A 19669-nucleotide genomic window follows, 5' to 3' on the forward strand; every position below is an offset into this window, starting at 1 on the left:
TGTATATGGGGGGCTTTGGGGAGAAAAAGGAAAAAAAAAAATTTCACTACAATGGGCAGAGCACTTAAAACTTTTCTGGACTTCTCTTTCTTTGTCTGTAAAAGGAGAGGCTTAGACTAATGCTGTCTGCCTCTTTGAAATTCTGTGACCTTTCTTGGAGAAGAATATTGTCTTTGACTTAGTGGGGTGTTTAATTTTTGTTTTTTAGCCAAATCTCCGATGAGCGTACATATCGATTCCAGTAGTTGCTGCTTTTGGCTCTCTTTCTCTTTATGATGGCTTTGTTTCGCGCTATCACTTTTGTTTGTTTTAGAGCTGTATGAACTGTGTTCTTTAGTATGGTTTTGTTGTTTTCCTCAAGTTGTTTTCTTCATACCACCTGAAGCAGTACTTTAACTATGATAGAGAAATGGTGGTTCACCTCAGCCAGTGTGTGGTTGACTCTTTTACTAGATGATCTGTGTGTTTACATCTGTTCTATTTTTAGAGCAGTATTTTTCAAACCATGGGTTACTACCCATTAGTGGAAGACAAAATTAATTTAGTGCATTATGACCAACTTAAAAAAAAAAGAGTAAATAGAACAGAATAGAAACTGAGTGTAAGTGTATTTCATGAGACTTTTGTTTGGTTCCATAAGCATGTATGAATATGTGTGTATGAGAGACAGAACTGGGTTGCAATGTGAAAAGGGTTATTTACAGTGTGTTGTAGTTAGAAATGTTTGAAAGCCCCTGCTTGAGAAGATGGGGGGGGGGACAAGGAAGGCTGCTGTGGATGGTTAGTTACCTTTAGGAAGGGGAGCCTGGGCCGGCCCGGGACAGAGTGGGAGGCAGGCTTAATGCCTCACTCTTTTTCCTTTGCGTTCCTTTTGAAATTTGAACTGTGCCGATGTATTTCCTATTTGAAAAAAAGCAACTGGAGTTCCAGCATTGCTGCCTTTAGAAACTGTGACCATGAGACTGCCAAGGCGTAGTTTAGCACCTAGCAGAGTGTGTTGCGTTTAGTAGGCACCCAATAAATAATTTCTTTCACTTGTGGTGGGTGGGGGACCGATATGAATAATCTGTATAATTCTTTTAGTATATTTGTGGCAAGCGCTTATGAAAAAGGTAAGACTTGAGTTGGTTCTCGTGAAAAGACAGGCTGTGGATAGAGGAGGAGAGGAAGGGCACTGGAGGTGGAAGACATGCTTCAACCAAAGACAAGGATGGAGATGGCAGGGAGCCACGGTTCCGTTCAGAGTCACACTGCCTGGAAAGGAAGGGGGAGGTTCGGGACGAGTGTAAATTACATTGACCGTGTACAGAGGGTACTTGAAAACCAGGCAGCTAAGTTTGGATTTGCCAGATGGAAAGTAGATCTTTGAGTCACGGTATGGTTTTTGTTTGTTTTACTTTTTGCCATGGAGAATTTGAAATGTATAAAAAAGATAAAGAAGTAGAGAGGATAGCACAACCAGAAGGACCAACAGCTGGAATATACAACTGTGTACTGGGGGCTTTCGGGAGAAGAAGAAGAAAAAAGAAGATTGGTAACAGATGTTAGCTCAGGTGACAATCTTAAAAAAAAAAAAAAGGTAGAATAGTATAATTAGCCCTGTGTATCCATCCCTAGCTCATGGCCAAACTTGTTTTATCTGTACCCTTTCCCACTCTCCTGGTTATTTTGAAGCAGATTTTAGCTTTGCTGTAGAAGAACCCATAGAAGAATTCTTCTATAGATATTCTAGTATTTATCTCAAAAGGAAAAGACATTTTTGAAAATATAACCTCAATATCATAATAATCCCTAATATCAAATATCTGGTCAGTGTTCCGATTTTCCTGATTGTCCATGAATTTTTGTAGTTGGTTTATTTGAATCAGGATCCAAACAAGATTCGGACATTGAAATTTATTCCTACTATCTCTTGAGTCTCTTGAAATCAGTAAGTTCTCCCTCTTTTTTTCTTGCAGTTGTATTTGAAGAGCAGGGTTCTTGATCCTAGACCTTGCTGATTGTATCCCCACAGTGTCCACAGTGTCAGTTCCTCTGTGCCCTGTATCTCCTGCACGTTGGTAGTTAGATCTAGAGACTTGAATAACTTGAGGTTGTTTGTTTTGGGGAAGATCACTTGATTAGAAGGCAAATAATGTCTGATGGTCCCTTTCTTTGTGAATTTAGAAGCAATCGATGACTATTGCTCGGCTCCATTATTTCGTTATAGGTTACAAAATGCTGATTTTGTAGTTCCTTTTTCCTTCATTTATTTCCATTTGTTAGTTGAAATACTTTAGGGAAAATTTTCCTCATCACCTGTTTGGTTTCCTGTAGTTTATATTTGAAAGGGAAATAAGAGAAACGCTTGATTCATTTCCTTTATTTATTAGTTTTCAAAATAATGAATTGGTTTTTTCAACTAGGGATCCTCCAAAGGTAAAGGTTTTGTTTTTATTTTTATTTTTTAAAGGAATACCATTAGAAACTCACACGTTTAAACATTTGGTTAGCTTTAATCCATTACAGTTATTCTTACTGATTCTCAAATTATCTCATTTTTGGCCATTAGGAGCCTCATCTTACTGGCTTGAGTCCTTTTGACTTGACCTCAGGAGCTCTCTTGTTTTCTGGTGTTAGATGATGTTCCAGGTTCATCTTGTGTAGTTTTTGTTCTAAACCTGGAAATTAGCATTTCTTCAGGGAACCCTGGTTCCTTTTAAGGAAATGTCATTTAAATACCACAATTTGGCTTCTAGGAGTACTTAATAGCTACTGGCGTACTTGTTGCTTTTAGGCCCCTTCAGAAGATAAAACTAAGTAATAAGTTTTGTTTGTTTATTTCAAAGGTAAATCCTGGGTGCATGCTAATACTTTTAATTCAAATTCAGGGTTGTAGTGTTTTTAGTTATATTCTATATCTTATGTCTATCATCTTTTTCTGTGCTAAAAAGCTCACTTCTCATACCCCTCAACATAACTGTTCATTTGCTTTAGCCTGAAATACACACACACCAGCCTCAGAATAATACCAACAAGATCACCAATAAGTGATAACTAAAAATTTGTCTGTCTTTTTGTTCTTAGGGTATGTGCACTGTGTACAAAATAGTTGAAATAAATCCCCTCTTTGTGGTTTTTCCTACCAACTCAGTTCATAGTAAGGTTCCTTGTTTTCCACTTTACTTTTGATTTTTAGATACTGCTTTTTAAATTTAGTTTTGTTTTGTTAAATTATGAAAAAAAATTTATGTTTCCAAAGTCAGATTTATAAGTATTTGGAATAATTTAGCTCATATCCCCTTTGCTCTGTCCACTTCCTTCTTTCTATAGGTAACTGTTGTTTTGGGTTTGGGCTTCTTTTTTTTTGTATAAGCAGTAGCGGATGAGAACCCAGGTCTTTTGACTTCCCACTCCAGGTGTTTTATGAGAAGAATAGTCTTTTACATGCATTAACTCATTTAGTTGTATAACCAGCCTTGTGGTGGGTATTGTCACTGTTCCCATTAGAGGCTGTACCTCTCCTTCCTCTTTGCTCCTATGATGTTCAGTCTGTATCTCTGGTATGGCACCTGTTTCTCCTATTAATTGGAAGCTCCGGAGAGCAAGGACTAGCACGTTTTTGTTTCCTCTATAGCACCTAGCACAGTACCAGACACATAGCGGACAATCAAATATATGTTGAGTAAATGAATAAAAGATTAAACAGTTCACTCAGGGAAGAAAGAAGATGGCTTTTGGTTTAGAGGCATGAGAGTTTAAAGTCGTTAGCTCTGCCACCCGGAGTTGTGGCCAGTCTGCTTTACAAAGTGCAGATGTAGTAGTGGTTCTCTTACCCCTTTGGGTGGAGCGTAATTGGTTCAGACCTCTCCTAGGAGCAGGACCCCTGTAAATGTTCTTCACCGTATCAGAGCCAGAAAGAGTGGGTGCACGGGCCCTGCACTCAAAATTCTGGCTTCATCGTGGCTCTTGCTGAGATGTGGGTGACCTTGGGCAAAGTTACTCAGTCTCTTTGTGCCCAGTTTCCTCATCTGTAAAAATGAGGGATAACAGTACCTTTATTACAGGATTGTTGTGAGGAGTTGAAGCGGTTCTTGGCACATAGTTAAGTGCTATATAAATGTTTGCTGTTGTTATTAGTGGTAGAGTTAATACTATTTTGGTAAAGATTAAGATCTTTAAACATTGGGGGTATGTGTTTGGGTCCTCGAGACCACCCCACATTAGAAGATTCACTGGAAGGACTCACAGGACTCAGCATGTAGTTGTACTCATGGCTAAGATTTTCTACAGTGGTGTAGTAAGGATATACAGCTGGATCATAAGGGAAAAGACACAGGTGGGGTCTGGAGGAATCCACATGCAGGTGTCCTCATGCTCTCTCCCTCCCGTGAGGGGTCACACAGAGCATGTTCTTCTCCCAGCAACAAAAATACAGCAGCGTGTGTGTGATGTTTCTGCCCAGGGAAGCACCCAAGATTTTTATTGGGGGCTGGTCACATAGGCACCCTCTGCCTAGCACATACCAAAATTGCACATCCGCAGAAGGAAAGCAGGTGTTCAGCATAAACCATGTGGCTCGCACAGAGAGACACAGGGAGCTACTCTTAGCAGTTAACTGTTGACTGAGGCACTCCGGGAGCTGAGGTCCCAGATAGCAGCCTAGCTGCGACCTTGCACGCAGGCCCTTCTGCGGACAGCAGCCTCTCAGGTCTTCAGTGTTAACTGTTTTCTGCACAGGGTCAAAAAAATGCCCCTCTCTGCGTCAGAATCAGATCATGGTTATTCTGTGGTACTGGATATGAGGCTCTGGTGGGTAATTCCAATCCCTTCATCTTTACTGTTTTTCTTTTCCAGAATGGCTTTGACTACTTGTTGACATACAGTGACAATCCCCAGACTGTGTTTCCTCGTTACTGCGTTAGTTGGATGGTTTCCAGTGGTGAGTGAGCCCTTGTTAACAGGGTCTGGAACCTGGGTCGAGCATTGTGTTTTTCTCTAGCTTTCTAATGGCAGCAAGAAAATCAGTACTTGTCTCACTGGAGCCCTACTGGGGGAATTAAACAGCCTTCCAAGTTCTTTCTCGAAGACTGTGAAGATATTGAAGCTTGCAGCTGGGGTTTGGAGGAGTGAGAGTTATGGAGCCCCAGAAAGGAACTTGTGCCCAGAGGGGAGTTTTGAGAAGGACATATGCTTAATCTCTTAAATATGGACTGTGTACATTAATGCATTAAAAAAAAATTTCTTCTTAGTGTTGGAGGCCATAAAATAGGGCGTAGAAAATGTGGTTATAGGACAGTTGCCTGGAGAAAGGGGCCACCAACTATCTTAACAAAGGCTGTACATCATGGCTGTATCTGCACCTTTCCCTTCCAATTGCTTGCCTTAAGAAGCATCTTCATGTGATTTTCTTCTAGTCCTCCATAGGCAGCTTCTTCTCACTTCAGGGGGAGAATGGAGAGGACATTAGGTGTTTATGTTTGACATTTGTCTAAATAAAATTGGCAGATATTTAGGCTGTGCTACTGATAAGTGATGGTTTAATCACCTGAAAGAAAGCCTTTTGGGGCTTATGTGGCTTGATCAGTACCCCTTCTCAAAGAGTGGTTGTTTTCATGCCTTACGCATTTTGGGGGGCAACTGTCCCAGGTTGTTGCCCAGGCTCTGATCTCGATAAGGAGGAGTTGGCTCCCTACCATAAAAGAAATAGGGCCTTCTAATTTTGAGACTGCTATTGGTTTGTATGTTAGCCCTACCCAAATTTCCCTCTCTCCCAACAGGCATGCCGGATTTCCTGGAGAAGCTGCACATGGCCACTCTGAAAGCCAAGAACATGGAGATCAAAGTTAAGGACTATATCTCATCTAAGCCTCTGGAAATGAGCAGTGAAGCCAAGGCCACCACCTCATCTTCTGAGCGGAAGAATGAGGGTAGTTGTGGCCCTGCCCGGATCGAGTACGCTTGAAGGGCTTTGGGATAAGAAGGGACAGGTCACTTCTGGCCCTGTCTTGGTCCCTTATCACTCTGCTACAGAACGGAAACGTGTATTAGAAGGCATCTGCTGTAACCACCAGTGCAAGATAATTCAATGTCTGGTGTCCGAATTCATTCAGAGCCCTTATCGCTCTTTATCAAAACAGAGAGAAGAAAGAGGCATCCATGGGGGCGTGTCATATTCTCAGGCCAAGCATTTTGAAATTCGGTATTTCACTGAGCTAATCTGGAACAAACCTCTCACCTCAGGCCAGAAGGAGATGACTTCCTTTTGCTTCCTCTGAGTTGTTTCCTCTGCCAACATTCCAGTTCCCATCATCGGTTCTGCAGCCCTTTGGATTCCCTTCAGTTCTGAAGGTCCAACTGGAAAGTGCATTGCGCTGGTTGAGTCTTCAGTGAGGGTCACTGGGAGTGTTCTTGGTAACAGTCCTAGTGTTGGAGGGATGTGAACTGTTGCTTGGCAGTGTAAGTGCCTTGTCCTCCCCTTGCTTCTATCTTTAGGATGTAAAGTTTGTACCAAGAAATTTCTCTCTTTGCCTCCCAGATATCACCCAATTGACTCACCCTATCCAAAGCAGTTTCCTTTGAATTGGCCAGTCCTTCTGTATTCATGCACTGCATTAATTTGGATCATCAGCTCCTTCCTTAGCATATTTACCAAGAACACTGGGAAGTAAATCCTTTTAGACAGCTTTCTGTATCATCAGTGTTTTGATAGCGTCAGTGGAGATGCTCAAAACATCACACTGCACGGTTTTTTTTAACCTTTGTGTCTAAAAGTAGGAATTAGGGGAGCTGAATAGGATTTCTCCATAGTCCCACTGTGTAGAAAACACCATTTTGATTCAGGCATTACTTTCCACACTTCAGGTTTGACTGGATGCTGAGGACTTGTCCGTCTTGGAAGGCTAAAGGCAGAGGAATGGGGGTTGGGCCACTCCGGAGCTCTCAGAGGTGTAGACAAGCTGTGTGAACAAACAGATGTAATCTTGCCTCAAGTACTGATACAGTGGGGATGTGGTTTATGTCACCCTCTTGTTCTGAAAAGTTTTTCCTCCTCTCTTCAGAGCTGAAATAAAAGCAAACCATGCCGTTTGGATGAAGTCACCATCAGATGACAGCAGTTTGGCCTAGCTGATTTTGCTTATGGTCATGGTGCAATGTGACGGGAGAATAGGGATCAAGTTTTAAATCCTCCTTCCTTCTCTTTTTTCCTAGAATTTAAACGGCTGGATTTTTCCCTTTTTTCCTTACCTGCTACCTTTTTGTCTTGTCGAAAAAGGTATCTAAACCTGAGACTAACTTAAGCCCCTGGCCTTTTCATTGCCTGTTAAGTTTTGTGCCAACGAAGTAACTGGCCCGGTGTTTCATGTCTTGTCTTCTCTGAGTCGTCGGCAGAGTAGAGAGTTGCACTGAACAGTCCCGGCTTCTAACCATTGCTCATTTCTCCCTTCTCATCCCCAGGACCTGACAGAAGCCAGGGAAGAGTCCCTGGGTTGTGTCTGAACTTAGGGCCTGTGATTGTTGGGATGTGGATGGGTGTGGGCAGGAGTGTGTATGAGTGCACAGGTGTTAAGGAGCTGTGTGTTGCTCATGTTCTGATTTTTGGCAATTTGACTCTGCACTTGGGGTTGATCTGTGGTTACTTATGTCATTGTAATGATTTCACTCCTAACTGTGACATTTTTATCAAATGTGTGAATAAATACATAAAGATTGGTACGAGAGAGTGTTTGTCTTTGGACAGATGGTGGTGGGGAAATCTTGCCTATTGGGCTTGTCATTTCTTCCTGATGATACCGGTGTGAAGAAGAGTGTTTCTACCCCTGGCATTGGTGCGTGGCAGTAGCAGGGCCTGGGCTTTCTTGGTAGTGCTGACACACAGCTAACCACCTGGTCGAGACTGCGAGCCCTTTCCAGGTGACCAGTTTGGCAACTGAAAACAAATTGTCTATTCTACTTCCTCATCTTGATCTATTAACCCATGTCCTTGGCTTTTAAAGAAGGATCAACTTGAGGAAACTGTTAGAGCTATGCTGATGGTAAAACTTGGGAGGGAGTGAGGAGAGGAGGGAGCTGGAGCCAGCCTAGGTCTGGAGTTGTGGAGGGCAATTCAGCACCCTGGTTGGAGAGTGAGGGCTGTGAGCTCAACCCACTCGCCATGGTGGGAAGTTGGGTCACACTTAGAGGCAGTTCTGCTAGAACGCACATTTGTCTCAGGTAATTGATGTGTTAGAGATACTTGGAGCATAACGTGAATTTTGAGTTTGCCTGATTTTGCCTGTGGGAAACAGTAGGTAAACACAAATACACATCCAAACTGTCACCACTGTTCCTCCAAATTGCTCTGAGCTGATCACTGGAGAGACTTACAGACTGCTTGTGAGAGGCTGTGTGTTGTGAGTGCGTGTGTGTCTGTATCGTCTCAAAGTGGAGAGTTGGTTGTGCCAGCCTCTGCCCTGCTGCAGAGGCCCCTGCACAGCATCCCTGACGTGGTTCTCCAGGCTCTGTGCGAACACTTCCGCTGAGAAGCACCTGAGTTCTTAACTGAAAGCGACATCTCTGTCGTTGGACAGCTCTGGCTTTCAGGAAGTTCTTTACGTTGAGACTAAATGTGCCTCCTGACAACGTCTACCCGTGGGTCCAGCCCTGTCCTCGGAGTGACACAGGGAAAACACTTCTTTTTTTTTTGTTTTTTTTTTGGAGGAAGATTAGCCCTGAGCCAGCTGCTGCCAATCCTCCTCTTTTTGCTGAGGAAGACTGGCCCTGAGCTAACATCTGTGCCCATCTTCCTCTACGTTATACGTGGGATGCCTACCACAGCATAGTGTGCCAGGTGGTGCCATGTCTACACCTGGGATCTGAACTGGCGAACCCCGGGCTGCTGAAGTGGAACGTGCACACTTAATCGCTGCACCACCGGGCCGGCCCCCGGGAAACACTTCTATGGGATAGCACTTCATGTTCTTGAAGGCAGAATTCATGTGACCCTAAGCTTTTCCTAGGCTTTATGGCACTAGCAACTTCAAAAACCCCCTAGCTTTTTATTTTGAAAATTTTCATATGGAGAAGTTGCAAGAGTGATGACAATAAAACCTTGTATACCCTTCCCTCCCCTTGCTGGTTGTTAACAACTTGCTGTAGTGTGTTCTTTATCTTTTTCTGTCTGTATACATTTGGCTGTTGATGGGACTCTCTCCCTAAAGTGAGTATGCTGAAGCCCTCACCCCCGTGTGGTGGTGTTTGGAAGGGGCGGCCTTGGGGCGGTGATTAGGTTTAGATGAGGTAGTGAAAGTGGGGCCCCAGGATGGCATTAGTGTCCTTAGAAGAAGAGACACCAGAGGCTGGCTTGTTCTCCACCCCCGCCATGTGAGGACGCTGAAGGCAGCTGAGGGCAGGCCAGGGAGAGAGCTCTCACCAGGAACAGGATCGGCTGGCACCTGGAGCTTGGACTTCTAGCCTCCAGAACTGGGAGAAATTAATTCCTGTTGTTTCAGCCGCCCAGTCTCTGGTATTTTGTCATGGCAGCCTGAGTGGGCTAATACACTTGTTCGTGACCATTTGAAAGTAAGTTGCAAACGTGATATTTTACCCCTAAACACTTGAGCATGCTTTTTTGTACTAAGGATGGTCTGTGTAACCACTCTACCATTAGCACACAGACAAATAATGTTATGTATCTAATTTAATAATTCAATCTATATTACAAGTTCCACTGTTGCCCCCACCCCGATCCAGGATCCAATTAAGCGTGTGTTGCATTTGTGTCTTGGTCAACAGCAGCTGAGTAACTAAGTCAGCGGTAGGCTGCCCTTTGTTTGTCGTGTGGCTCCATGGGTGCTTCAGGTTGTGGAGGGGAGTGCAGTGATCCTCACACTTGGCTGCACCTGGGAGCTTTGAAAACTCCCCTGCCTGGGCCCCACCCCAGACCAATTATGTCAGAATTGCTGGGGGTGAAAGTAGTGAATGGTAATGCAATCACAAGGATATGGAATAGGCTGCAGTCTCCCTTGATCTGCATACTACTGATAGAAGCTAAGGTGTCATTAATTTGTCACCACTCTTGTCACACTGTTGGCTTAGTTGGGCTTGGGGTCAGCGAGTATGGCCACTGTTACTGAGTACTTGCTGGGCTGTGCACCAGTACGTGCTTTCATGCAGGATCTCATCTAATCCTACAACAGCCCTGTGAGTAGCTGTCGTTGTTTTATGGGCCAGGAAATGGCCTCAGAGGTTAGGTAATTTTCTTGCTCAAGGTGACAGGAAGTGATGGAGCCAGGACAAAGACCTAATTTTGACCTCTCCAAAGACACCTCTGGCAGCATGGCTTCAACCTCAGGTTAGTTTCTCATAAATGCTGTTAGGCTAGGTTCCTTCCCAGGGAGGTGGACTTATTTTGGAACCTGGATCATAGGCTTTCTTTTTATCCATCCTTGTTAATTTTTATGTGGTTAAACCTCCCCATCCCCTAGTCCTGTCATCCAATTGCCAGTTGTTTGATGGGGCTCTGTGAGTATTGGAAGCATAAAGATCACTTCTTTCCAGAAAACTTAAGGATGTACACCACTAGCATGGCGTGGGTTAATACAAAGGGAGGGGGTAGTATTCTTGGGGACATCTTGAGGTAGCATTTTCTAAAAGTGTTTAATTACAAAGTAACCAGTCTCTGTACCAGCATGATAGGATGGGAGTTTGGAAATTCTTTTCAAAATGAAAGTACTCTTCATAAAATTTGAGAATTCTGATTTCTAACAAATAAACTTGAAAGTGTCTAAAAAATTAAACTAGAGGCCAGCCCTGTGGTGTACTGGTTAAGTTTGGTGCGCTCCACTTTGGTGGCCCAGGTTCATGGGTTTGGATCCCAGGCGTGGACCTACACCATTTGTCAGCCATGCTGTGGCAGCAACCCATGTATAAAGTGGAAGAAGATTGACACAGACGCTTGGGCTAATCTTCCTCAGCAAAATGAATAAATAAACTATAGTGTGTGAATGGAAGTGATCTTAATGTAAAATGTGCTTGTTCCTACAAACCTCAGTTTGATAGAGCATCATTCGAAAAGAACCCCCAGGCCACACACTGTCACATTGCTTTAATAACCTCATGGTTGATTCTGATCCACAAATACACTTCAAAAGATTTTCAAACGGCTAACTTATAAATGACCTAACTTCATCATCTACTTTTAAAGAGCCTAACCACAACTAGAAAGATAGGGTGAATGTTGGAAAGTAGTAATATTTGGGTGTTTTTATGGTTAATGCATTTTATCATATCTTAAAACTGGTGTGGGGGCCGGCCCCAGCAGCACAGTGGTTAAGTGTGCACGTTCCGCTTTGGCGGCCTGGGGTTTCCTAGTTCCGATCCCGGTGCAGACATGGCACCGCTTGGCAAGCCATGCTGTGGTAGGCGTCCCACATATAAAGTGGAGGAAGATGGGCACGGATGTTAGCTCAGGGCCAGTCTTCCTCGGCAAAAAAAGGAGGATTGGCAGCAGTTAGCTCAGGGCTAATCTTCCTCAAAAACAAACAAACAAACAAAACTGGTGTGTACGTGAGATAGAATTATGTTCAGCCTGGAGGGACAGAAACCCACAATATGGCTGAAACAAGGCTAACACTGATGTTCTCTTGTGAATGTAGCCAATCCGGGGCTGGTGTGGTAGCTCCTCAGTTCTCCAAGACCCAGGCTCCTGCTCTGGTCTTGACTTCGTCACACGTAGGTGGAATCACAGTTACATCAGGATCTCAGGATGAGGCTCAAGCATTGTGTTATATTTCTGGATATACTGTAGTTTGTCAATGCTCTTCCTAAAATGTGGGGCCCAGGGCTGGCCCCAACTCTGTTCCATGGCAGTGAGCACTGTGAGGACAGGGACTGTGTCTGTTCACAGGTGGGGCCAGCTCCACCTCCAGCCATCATGTCTGTATTCTGCCAGGGGGCAGGAGCAAAGGGGAAAAGAATGACTCTCCCCTTGAGGACACTTTCCAGAATGGTCACCATTTCTGCTTACAGCCCAGTGGCCAGAACTCAGTCAAAAGACCACATCCAGCCTCTGAGAAATAGTCTATACTTTGAGCAGCCGTGTGCCCAGTTAAAATTCAGAGGTAGTTTTGCTGAGGAAGAATGGAAATAGAGGGCCACAGGCTGGCTTTGCCAAATTATAGCTAAAACATACTCACCTACAACTTAAAAAGCATCACTTCAGGGGCTCTGGGTTCAGTTAAAAAGGCAAAGATGCCAGTAGATATTTGTTTTCTAGGCCTGCCGTAACAGCACCACAAACTGAGTGGCTTGAACATCAGAAACATTGTCTCACAGTTGTGGAGGCTAGAAGTCTGAGATCAAGGTATCAGCAGGGTTGGTTGCTCCTGAGGGCTGCGAGGGAGAGACTGTTCCACGCCTCCCCCAGCTCCTGGTGATTGGCAGCCATCTTTGGCGTTGCTCAGCTTGTAGATGCATCACCCAGATCTCTGCCTTCGAGTTCACATGGCTTCTCCTTGTGAGCGTGTGTCTGTGTCCAAATTTCCACCTTCTGTAAGAACGCCAGTCATTGGGTCAGAGCCCACTCTGTTCTACTAACCTCTCTTCACTTAACTAATTATATCTGCAATGGCACTCTGTCCAAGTAAGGCCACATTCTGTGGTTCTGGGGGCTAGGACTTCAACATATGAATTTTGAGGGGACACAATTCGAACTGTAACAAGAGGAGATCACAGAGAACTCAATTTGAGAATGACTTTCCAAAGGAAATGGCTCCTTACAGAGTCTGGAAAGACTTTCCTGCCTGGCCGCAGGCGCCTGTCCTGTAGCTTCTGTGTGGCAGCAGCAGGGGGCAGGGCTGCGCCACCTGCTAGGAGCCTCTTCTCCTCAGGCCGCCCTTGGCTGCTGGAAGGATTTTACAGCTCACAAAACTGAGAGTTCAGTGTGGTTATTTGGGCACCACCAACTCTTCCTCAAAGCCTTAAGTGGCATCAAGACCTATGAATAAACAAGAGAGGAAATGGGTCAGACGACCACAGCCTGTGTGGGCGTATATAGTAGGTTGGTGGGAAGAGGAGGCGAGGGCAAGTGGGAGAGTCACAGGCCCCCGGCCGGGTGACCAGGAGTGTGTGCGTGGGAGAGAGAGATGGAGATAAGGAGGTAGCAGCTGTGATTTGCTGCTTCCTCCCTCGCAGCAGGAGGCTCCTGGTGGCCAATCCAGTTCCCAGTCCAGGGAGGTGGGTCTGCCCCCGCCAGATCCAGCCAGGACTGGTAGGCTAAGTGGAGGACCCAGCTGTTTGATGTTCCAATCCTCCTATTACAATTCCCGCATTTCCTCTTGTAATTCTTTTTTTTGTTTGCTGTACTTTTGTGTCTAGGAAAGAAAGCATGATGATGATATTCAGCAAGGAAGGCCCACTATGTGCCTCATGACTTTCAAAAGAATTACGAAGCAGCTGGGGAGACAACACTGAAGAGGACAGAATTAAACAACACAGCAGTGAGGACAAACAGAATGTCACTTGTGTGTGGCGAGGATAGGGCAGGCCGGTGTGAAGTGGAACTCTCCATTCACAAGACCAGCGAGCAGTCTGGAATATATTTAAGATAGTGTCGTGTTGATTCATCACTGAGAACATTCTTTTTTAAAAATTTACTTTATTGAGGTCACGTTGGTTTATAACATTATATAAATTTCAGATGTGCATCATTATATTTCAACTTCTGTATAAACTGCAATCATGCCCACCACCAAAAGTCTAGTTTCCATCCATCAGGATACAAATGTGTCCCTTTACCCCATTCATCCTCCCCATGCCCCATCTCCCTCTGGTCTGCATATCTGTGTGTGTGTTTATCTTCCACATATGAGTGAAGTCACTCATATGTGGTTATTGTCACTCATATGTGGTATTTGTCTTTCTCTGTCTGACATTTCACTTAGCATAATACCCTCACGGTCCATCCATGTTGTCACAGATGGCACGATGTCATCTTTTTTTGTGGCTGAGTAGCATTCCGTTGTGTATATATACACCACATCTTCCTTATCCATTCATCCCTTGATGGACACTTGGGTTGCTTCTACCTCCTGGCTATTATGAATAATGAATGCTGTGGTCAACATAGAGGAGCAAGTATCTTTTCAAATAAGTGTTTTCATGTTCTTTGGATAAGTACCTGGAAGTAGAATAGCTGGATCATATGCTATTTGTATTTTTAATTTTTTTAAGGAATCTCCATATGATTTTCTATAGTGGCTGCACCAGTTTGCATTCCCACCAGGAGTGTATGAGGGTTCCCTTTTCTCCACATCCTCTCCAATACTTGTTATTTCTTGTCTTGTTAATAATTGCCCTTCTGACAGGTGTGAGGCGATATCTCATTGGAGTTTTGATTTGCTTTTCCCTAATAATTAGTGATGATGAACATCTTTTCATGTGCCTGTTGGCCATCTGTATATCTTCTCTGGAAAAATGCCTGTTCAGAGCCTCTGCCTATTTTTTGATCAAGTTGTTTGTTTTTTTATTGTTGAGTTGTATGACTTCTTTATATATTTTGGAAATTAACCCTTATTGGATATATTATTTGCAAATATTTTCTCCCAGTTGGTGGGTTGTCTTTTCATTTTGTTGATGGTTACTTTTGCTGTGCAGAAGCTTTTTAATTTGATATAGGAGAGCATTCTTGATACTCTTGGATTTTGCCTTCATAGTCTTTTGTTTTCTAAAGTAATAATTATGTGATTAAAAAGGTAATGCATTTATTTTATACATAAACATATAAAGAAAAGTTATCTGTAATCCTTGCAAGCCAGAGAATCAGTATCTTTTTTCTATACTTATGTCTGTATATAACATTTTTCTTTCTTTCTTTCTTTTTGTAGTCTTATCTAAGCATCCATGCACATAGTTGAAAAAGTCCAATAGTTCTTATAAGGTTTGTTGTGGAACCCTCTTCCCTACCATTTCCCTTCTCACGGACAGCCAGGTTCACCTCTCACGGGGGATCGTGTTGGTATTTTCCTCCAGGTCTCTAAATAATGTGCTCGTATTACCACACCTTGACTTTTCATCTTAGGCATTATCTGAAAATTCTTCTCTTCCTTCCCCCTCCTGTACTCTTCCCATCCTCTCATCCTCCCAAAGTGGTTATATCGAATTTCAGTTGCAGCATTATTTAGCATTTATGTTGTTAGGAGCTTGGAAATATTTTTCGGGGACAAGATAAGACACCACGACTACTTCTTTCTTGAACACCTTTTTATTTTCCCAAAGTGAGTACTTGGTTTTTTGTTTGCTTCATTTTCCATGTTCTTGTCACAAATTTAACCCCACCCTCTGTGTCGGTTGTGATCTCTTGATCTTCAGCCACATCAGGTATTAACAGTTTCTCCTCCCTGAGGAGATCTGGGCAGATGGTGCTGCGCTGGGTGCCCACCTGGCGCCTGAGAGCTCCCTGCTCCTTCCGCCTGCGATTCCTTGCATGTCCATCCCGTGTTCTCTGTACTGCATTCTTCCTCCGGCTTGGTTTATTTCCTCTTCGATTGTCAAAGGAGAAAGGGTACACAGGAGGTAAAATTTTTCAGATCCTCACATGTTGGATAATTCAGCCAAGTAGAGAAAAACTAGTTGAAAATACTTTTCCTTTAGAATTTTGGCGAAGGCAGAAGATGTTTTGATTCCTGATCTTTGATCTGAGGTGTAGCCTCCCCCATCCTCCAGCCTCCAAGCTTGAGATCTTCTCTTTGCTCCTGGTCTTCTGTCTGAGTTGTTTTTATCTATTGTGCTGTCGTTGGGACGTCATTTGTAAAGTCACATCTTTCAGTTCTGGAGAATTTTCTTGAATTATTTCATTCTCCCTTTTCTCTCTTTTGGCCCTCATGTCACTCAGATGTTCAATCACCTGGACTTGTCCTCTCATCTTCTTAACGTTTTTCTCCTGTTTTTCAACCGTTTGTCTTCTCACTCTACTTTCTGACAGTTTCTCTCATCTTTATCTTCCAATCCTGATACTGAGTTTTTAATTTCTGCTTTCTTGTTTTTCTTACCCAAGAGATCTGTTTTCTGAATGTTCCCTTTTTGTGGTAGCTCTCCTTGTTCCATGGGTGCAGTATCTTCCCCTTCTAAGGATGTTAGTGATTTTTGTTAATGTTTTCTTCTTCCTGCATCGTTTGTTTTGTCCAAGCTGCTTTTTCCTATTGGGTCCCTCTCCTGCATGATGGAGGCTTTGCTTGGATGGCTAAAAGCCACTGGTGGTTTGTTCATATGAAGAAACTCGGACTGGGGGCTCTGAGCGTGTACGTGTTCGCGGCTGGCTATGAACTTCACTGTAGGGTGGGCTGACTGTGTATTACACAGACTTTCAACTGGTTCTGATTCTAGCCCCTCTCTTTAATCCACTTGGTGCCTCACTTATCCTGAGCCTTTTGAGGATTTTGTTTTGTAAATTGGATTGGCTCTTGTCCCCACTACTGGTTAAGAATTCAATTTTTTGTTTCCCCTAAGCCATTTACCATTTGGTGCACTGCTTTCCAGTCTCCAAAACATTTTTCCTGTTGTTCCTCTCCTTTCTCTTTGATTGTGTGGGGTTTGCCTTAAATTTTGTTTCCTTTGCTGTTGTTGAAGTGGGATTTTAGGAAGGAGCAGAAGTAAATGTGTTTCTTCAATCCAACATTTTTACCCAGCTCTGTTCTTGTTTGTTTCTTTATGTAGTTTATTCCTCCAATTTTATTGAAGTGTAATCAAAATACATTTAGCTGCATGTATTTAAAATGCACAATCGAGGGGGCCACCCTGGTGGTGCAGTAGTTAAGTTTGCATGTTCTGCTTCTCGGTGGCCCGGGGTTTGCCGGTTTAGATCCCAGGTGCGGACATGGCACTGCTTGGCAAAAGCCATGCTGTGGTAGGCGTCCCACGTATAAAGCAGAGGAAGATGGGCATGGATGTTAGCTCAGGACCAGTCTTCCTCAGCAAAAAAATAGGAGGATTGGCAGTAGTTAGCTCAGGGCTAATCTTCCTCAAAAAAAAAACAAACACAATTGAATCAATTTTTACGTGTATATACACCTGTGACATCATTATCACAACTAAGATAATGAAGATTTTATCCTCCACAAAGGTTACCTTGTGGCACTTTGTGATTCTACCAGAGCCCTGTTCTCAGGCAAGCACTGATCTGCTTTCTGTCTCCATAAAATAGCCTACGTTTTCTAGGATTTTATATCAATGGAATCATACAGTACGTGCTATTTTTTCTATGGCTTCTTTCATTCAGCATGATTCTGAGATTCGTCCATGGTGCATTTATCAATGGTTCATTCCTTTATATTGCTATTACAGTTACGCGCCATATAACAATGTTTCAGTCAACAGCAGACCGCGTGTATGACAGTGGTCCCGCAAGATTATAGTGGAGCTGAAAAGTTTCTATCGCCTAGTGACATCGTAGCCATCTTAACATCCTAGGGCAACACATTACTCACGTGTTTGTGGCGATGCTGGTGTACACAAACCTACCGTGCTGGCAGTCGTATAAAAGTGTAGCACATACAGTCATGTACAGTACATAATACTTGATAATAATAAATAACTATGTTACTGGTTTGTGTATTTAATATATTATCCTTTTCATCATTATTTTAGAACGTACTCTTTCTACTTATAAAAAAAGTTCTCTGTGAAGCAGGATGCCGTGTTACGCTGGTAGCAGCGTCACGTCTCATCTTTACCACGTCTCTTGATTGCATCATTTCTCTTGTGCTTGATTTAACCTCACGTTGTTTTGTTCAGCATGGCCCCTAAGTGTACAAAATCCACTGCTAATGTTGCCAGTAGGAGCCCACGTGGAGTGATTGACCTGCAAATGAAATTAAAAGTGATTAAGGAGCCAGCCCTGATGGCCTAGTGGTTAAAGATCAGTGCACTCTACTTCAGTGGCCTGGGTTCAGTTCCCTGGGTTTGGTTCCCGGGTGTAGAACCAGACCACTCTTCTGTTAGTAGCCATGCAGTGGTGGCAGCTCACATAGAGGAGCTAAAGAATTTACAACTATACACAACTATGTACTGGGGCTTTAGGGGGAAAAAGGAAGAGAAAGGAGGAAAATTGGTAACAGATGTTAGCTTTAGGGCAAATCTTCCCCTGGGGGAAAAAAGTGATTAAGGACTACAAGGTGGAAAATCTGTGATGGTTATTGCTCGCCAGTCAGGCATGTCCCATTCCACCATAGTTACAATCTTAAAGAACAAGAACAAAGTGGGGCTGGCCCTGTGGCCGTGTGGTTGGGTTCGCGCGCTCCGCTGCAGGCGGCCCGGTGTTTCGTCGGTTCGAGTCCTGGGCGCGGACATGGCACTGCTCGTCGGACCACGCTGAGGCGGCGTCCCACATGCCACAACTGGAGGAACCCACAACGAAGAATACACAACTATGTACTGGGGGGCTTTGGGGAGAAAAAGGAAAAAATAAAATCTTTAAAAAAAAAAAAAAGAAAAGAACAAGAACAAAGTGACAAAAGTTGTTAAAGGATCTGCTTTATTGAAGGCAACGAGAATAACAAAAATTTGAACACGTGGAAACACAGATTAGATTGCTGATTACCAGAGGGGAAGAGGGGAGGGAGGAGGGCGAAAGCGGTTGTTAGGCACATGTGTGTGGTGATGGATTGTAATTAGTCTTTGGGTGTTGAACATGTTGTAATCTACACAGAAATCGAAATATGTAATGATGTACACCTGAAATTTATATGTTATAAACCACTATTACCACAATAAAAAAGGAATTAAAAATAAATACATAAAATGTAAAAAAAAAATTAGAGAAGGGTCTATATAAGACATGGAGAAACTTCTGATGACCTGGATTGAAGACCAGACACAGAAGTGTACCCCTCTCAGTGCTATGACGATCATGGCCAAAGCAGAAAGTTTGTGATGTTGAAAGAAAAGACTGGACCCAACTACGATGTTGAATTTACTGCGGCTCTGGGTGGCTTAAACAATTCAAGAATCATTGCTCATTACATCATGTGAAAGTGAGCGGTGAGTCTGCGAGTGCTGATGTGACGGCAGCTGAAGAATTTTTGGAAACTCTACATAATCTGGTTGTGGAGGAAAATTACTTGTCAGAGCAAATATTCGATACGAATGAAACCTCCCTATTCTGGAAACAGATGCCTGAAAGGACTTTCAGCTGTAAGGAGGCCAAGTCAGTGCCAGGTTTCAAGGCTTTTTCTTTTTTTTTAATTTTTTTTGAGGAAGATTAGCCCTGAGCTAACTACTGCCAATCCTCCTCTTTTTTTGCTGAGGAAGACTGGCCCTAAGCTAACATCCATGCCCTTCTTCCTCTACTTTATATGTGGGACACCTGCCACAGCATGGCGTGCCAAGTGGTGCCATGTTCACACCGGGGATCCAAACTGGCGAACCCCGGGCTCCTGGGCCACTGAGAAGGGGAATGTGTGAACTTAATCACTGCGCCACCGGGCCTGCTCCCAGGTTTCAAGGCTTTTAAGGACATGATAACAGTCTTGCTTGGAGGCAATGTGGCGGGCTACAAATTGAAACCCTTTGTGATCTGGCTCAGTGAGAACCCCAGGGCCTTCAAGCATATCAGTAAACATGCACTGCCAGTGCGCTACAGGAGCAATAAGAAGTCATGGGTGACCCAGCGCCTCTTCCAAGATGCCCTCCTGAATTGCTGTGCCAGCAAAATGGA

General features: G+C 43.6%; 1 protein-coding gene across 1 annotated transcript in view; it reads left to right on the forward strand.

The window, feature by feature from the left end:
• Positions 1 to 7695, forward strand: part of STARD7 (StAR related lipid transfer domain containing 7) — a 30061-nt gene extending 22366 nt beyond the window's left edge. The window contains exons 7-8 of the mRNA XM_005600263.4: positions 4837 to 4921; positions 5760 to 7695. Coding sequence (XP_005600320.2) covers positions 4837 to 4921; positions 5760 to 5944 — 270 coding nt within the window. The 3' untranslated portion in view covers positions 5945 to 7695. The remainder of the gene's footprint in view (positions 1 to 4836; positions 4922 to 5759) is intronic.
• Positions 7696 to 19669: the final 11974 nt, after the last annotated feature.

Source organism: Equus caballus, chromosome 15 (assembly GCF_041296265.1).
Source record: "Equus caballus isolate H_3958 breed thoroughbred chromosome 15, TB-T2T, whole genome shotgun sequence".
In the NCBI taxonomy this organism is placed as follows: Eukaryota; Metazoa; Chordata; class Mammalia; order Perissodactyla; family Equidae; genus Equus; species Equus caballus.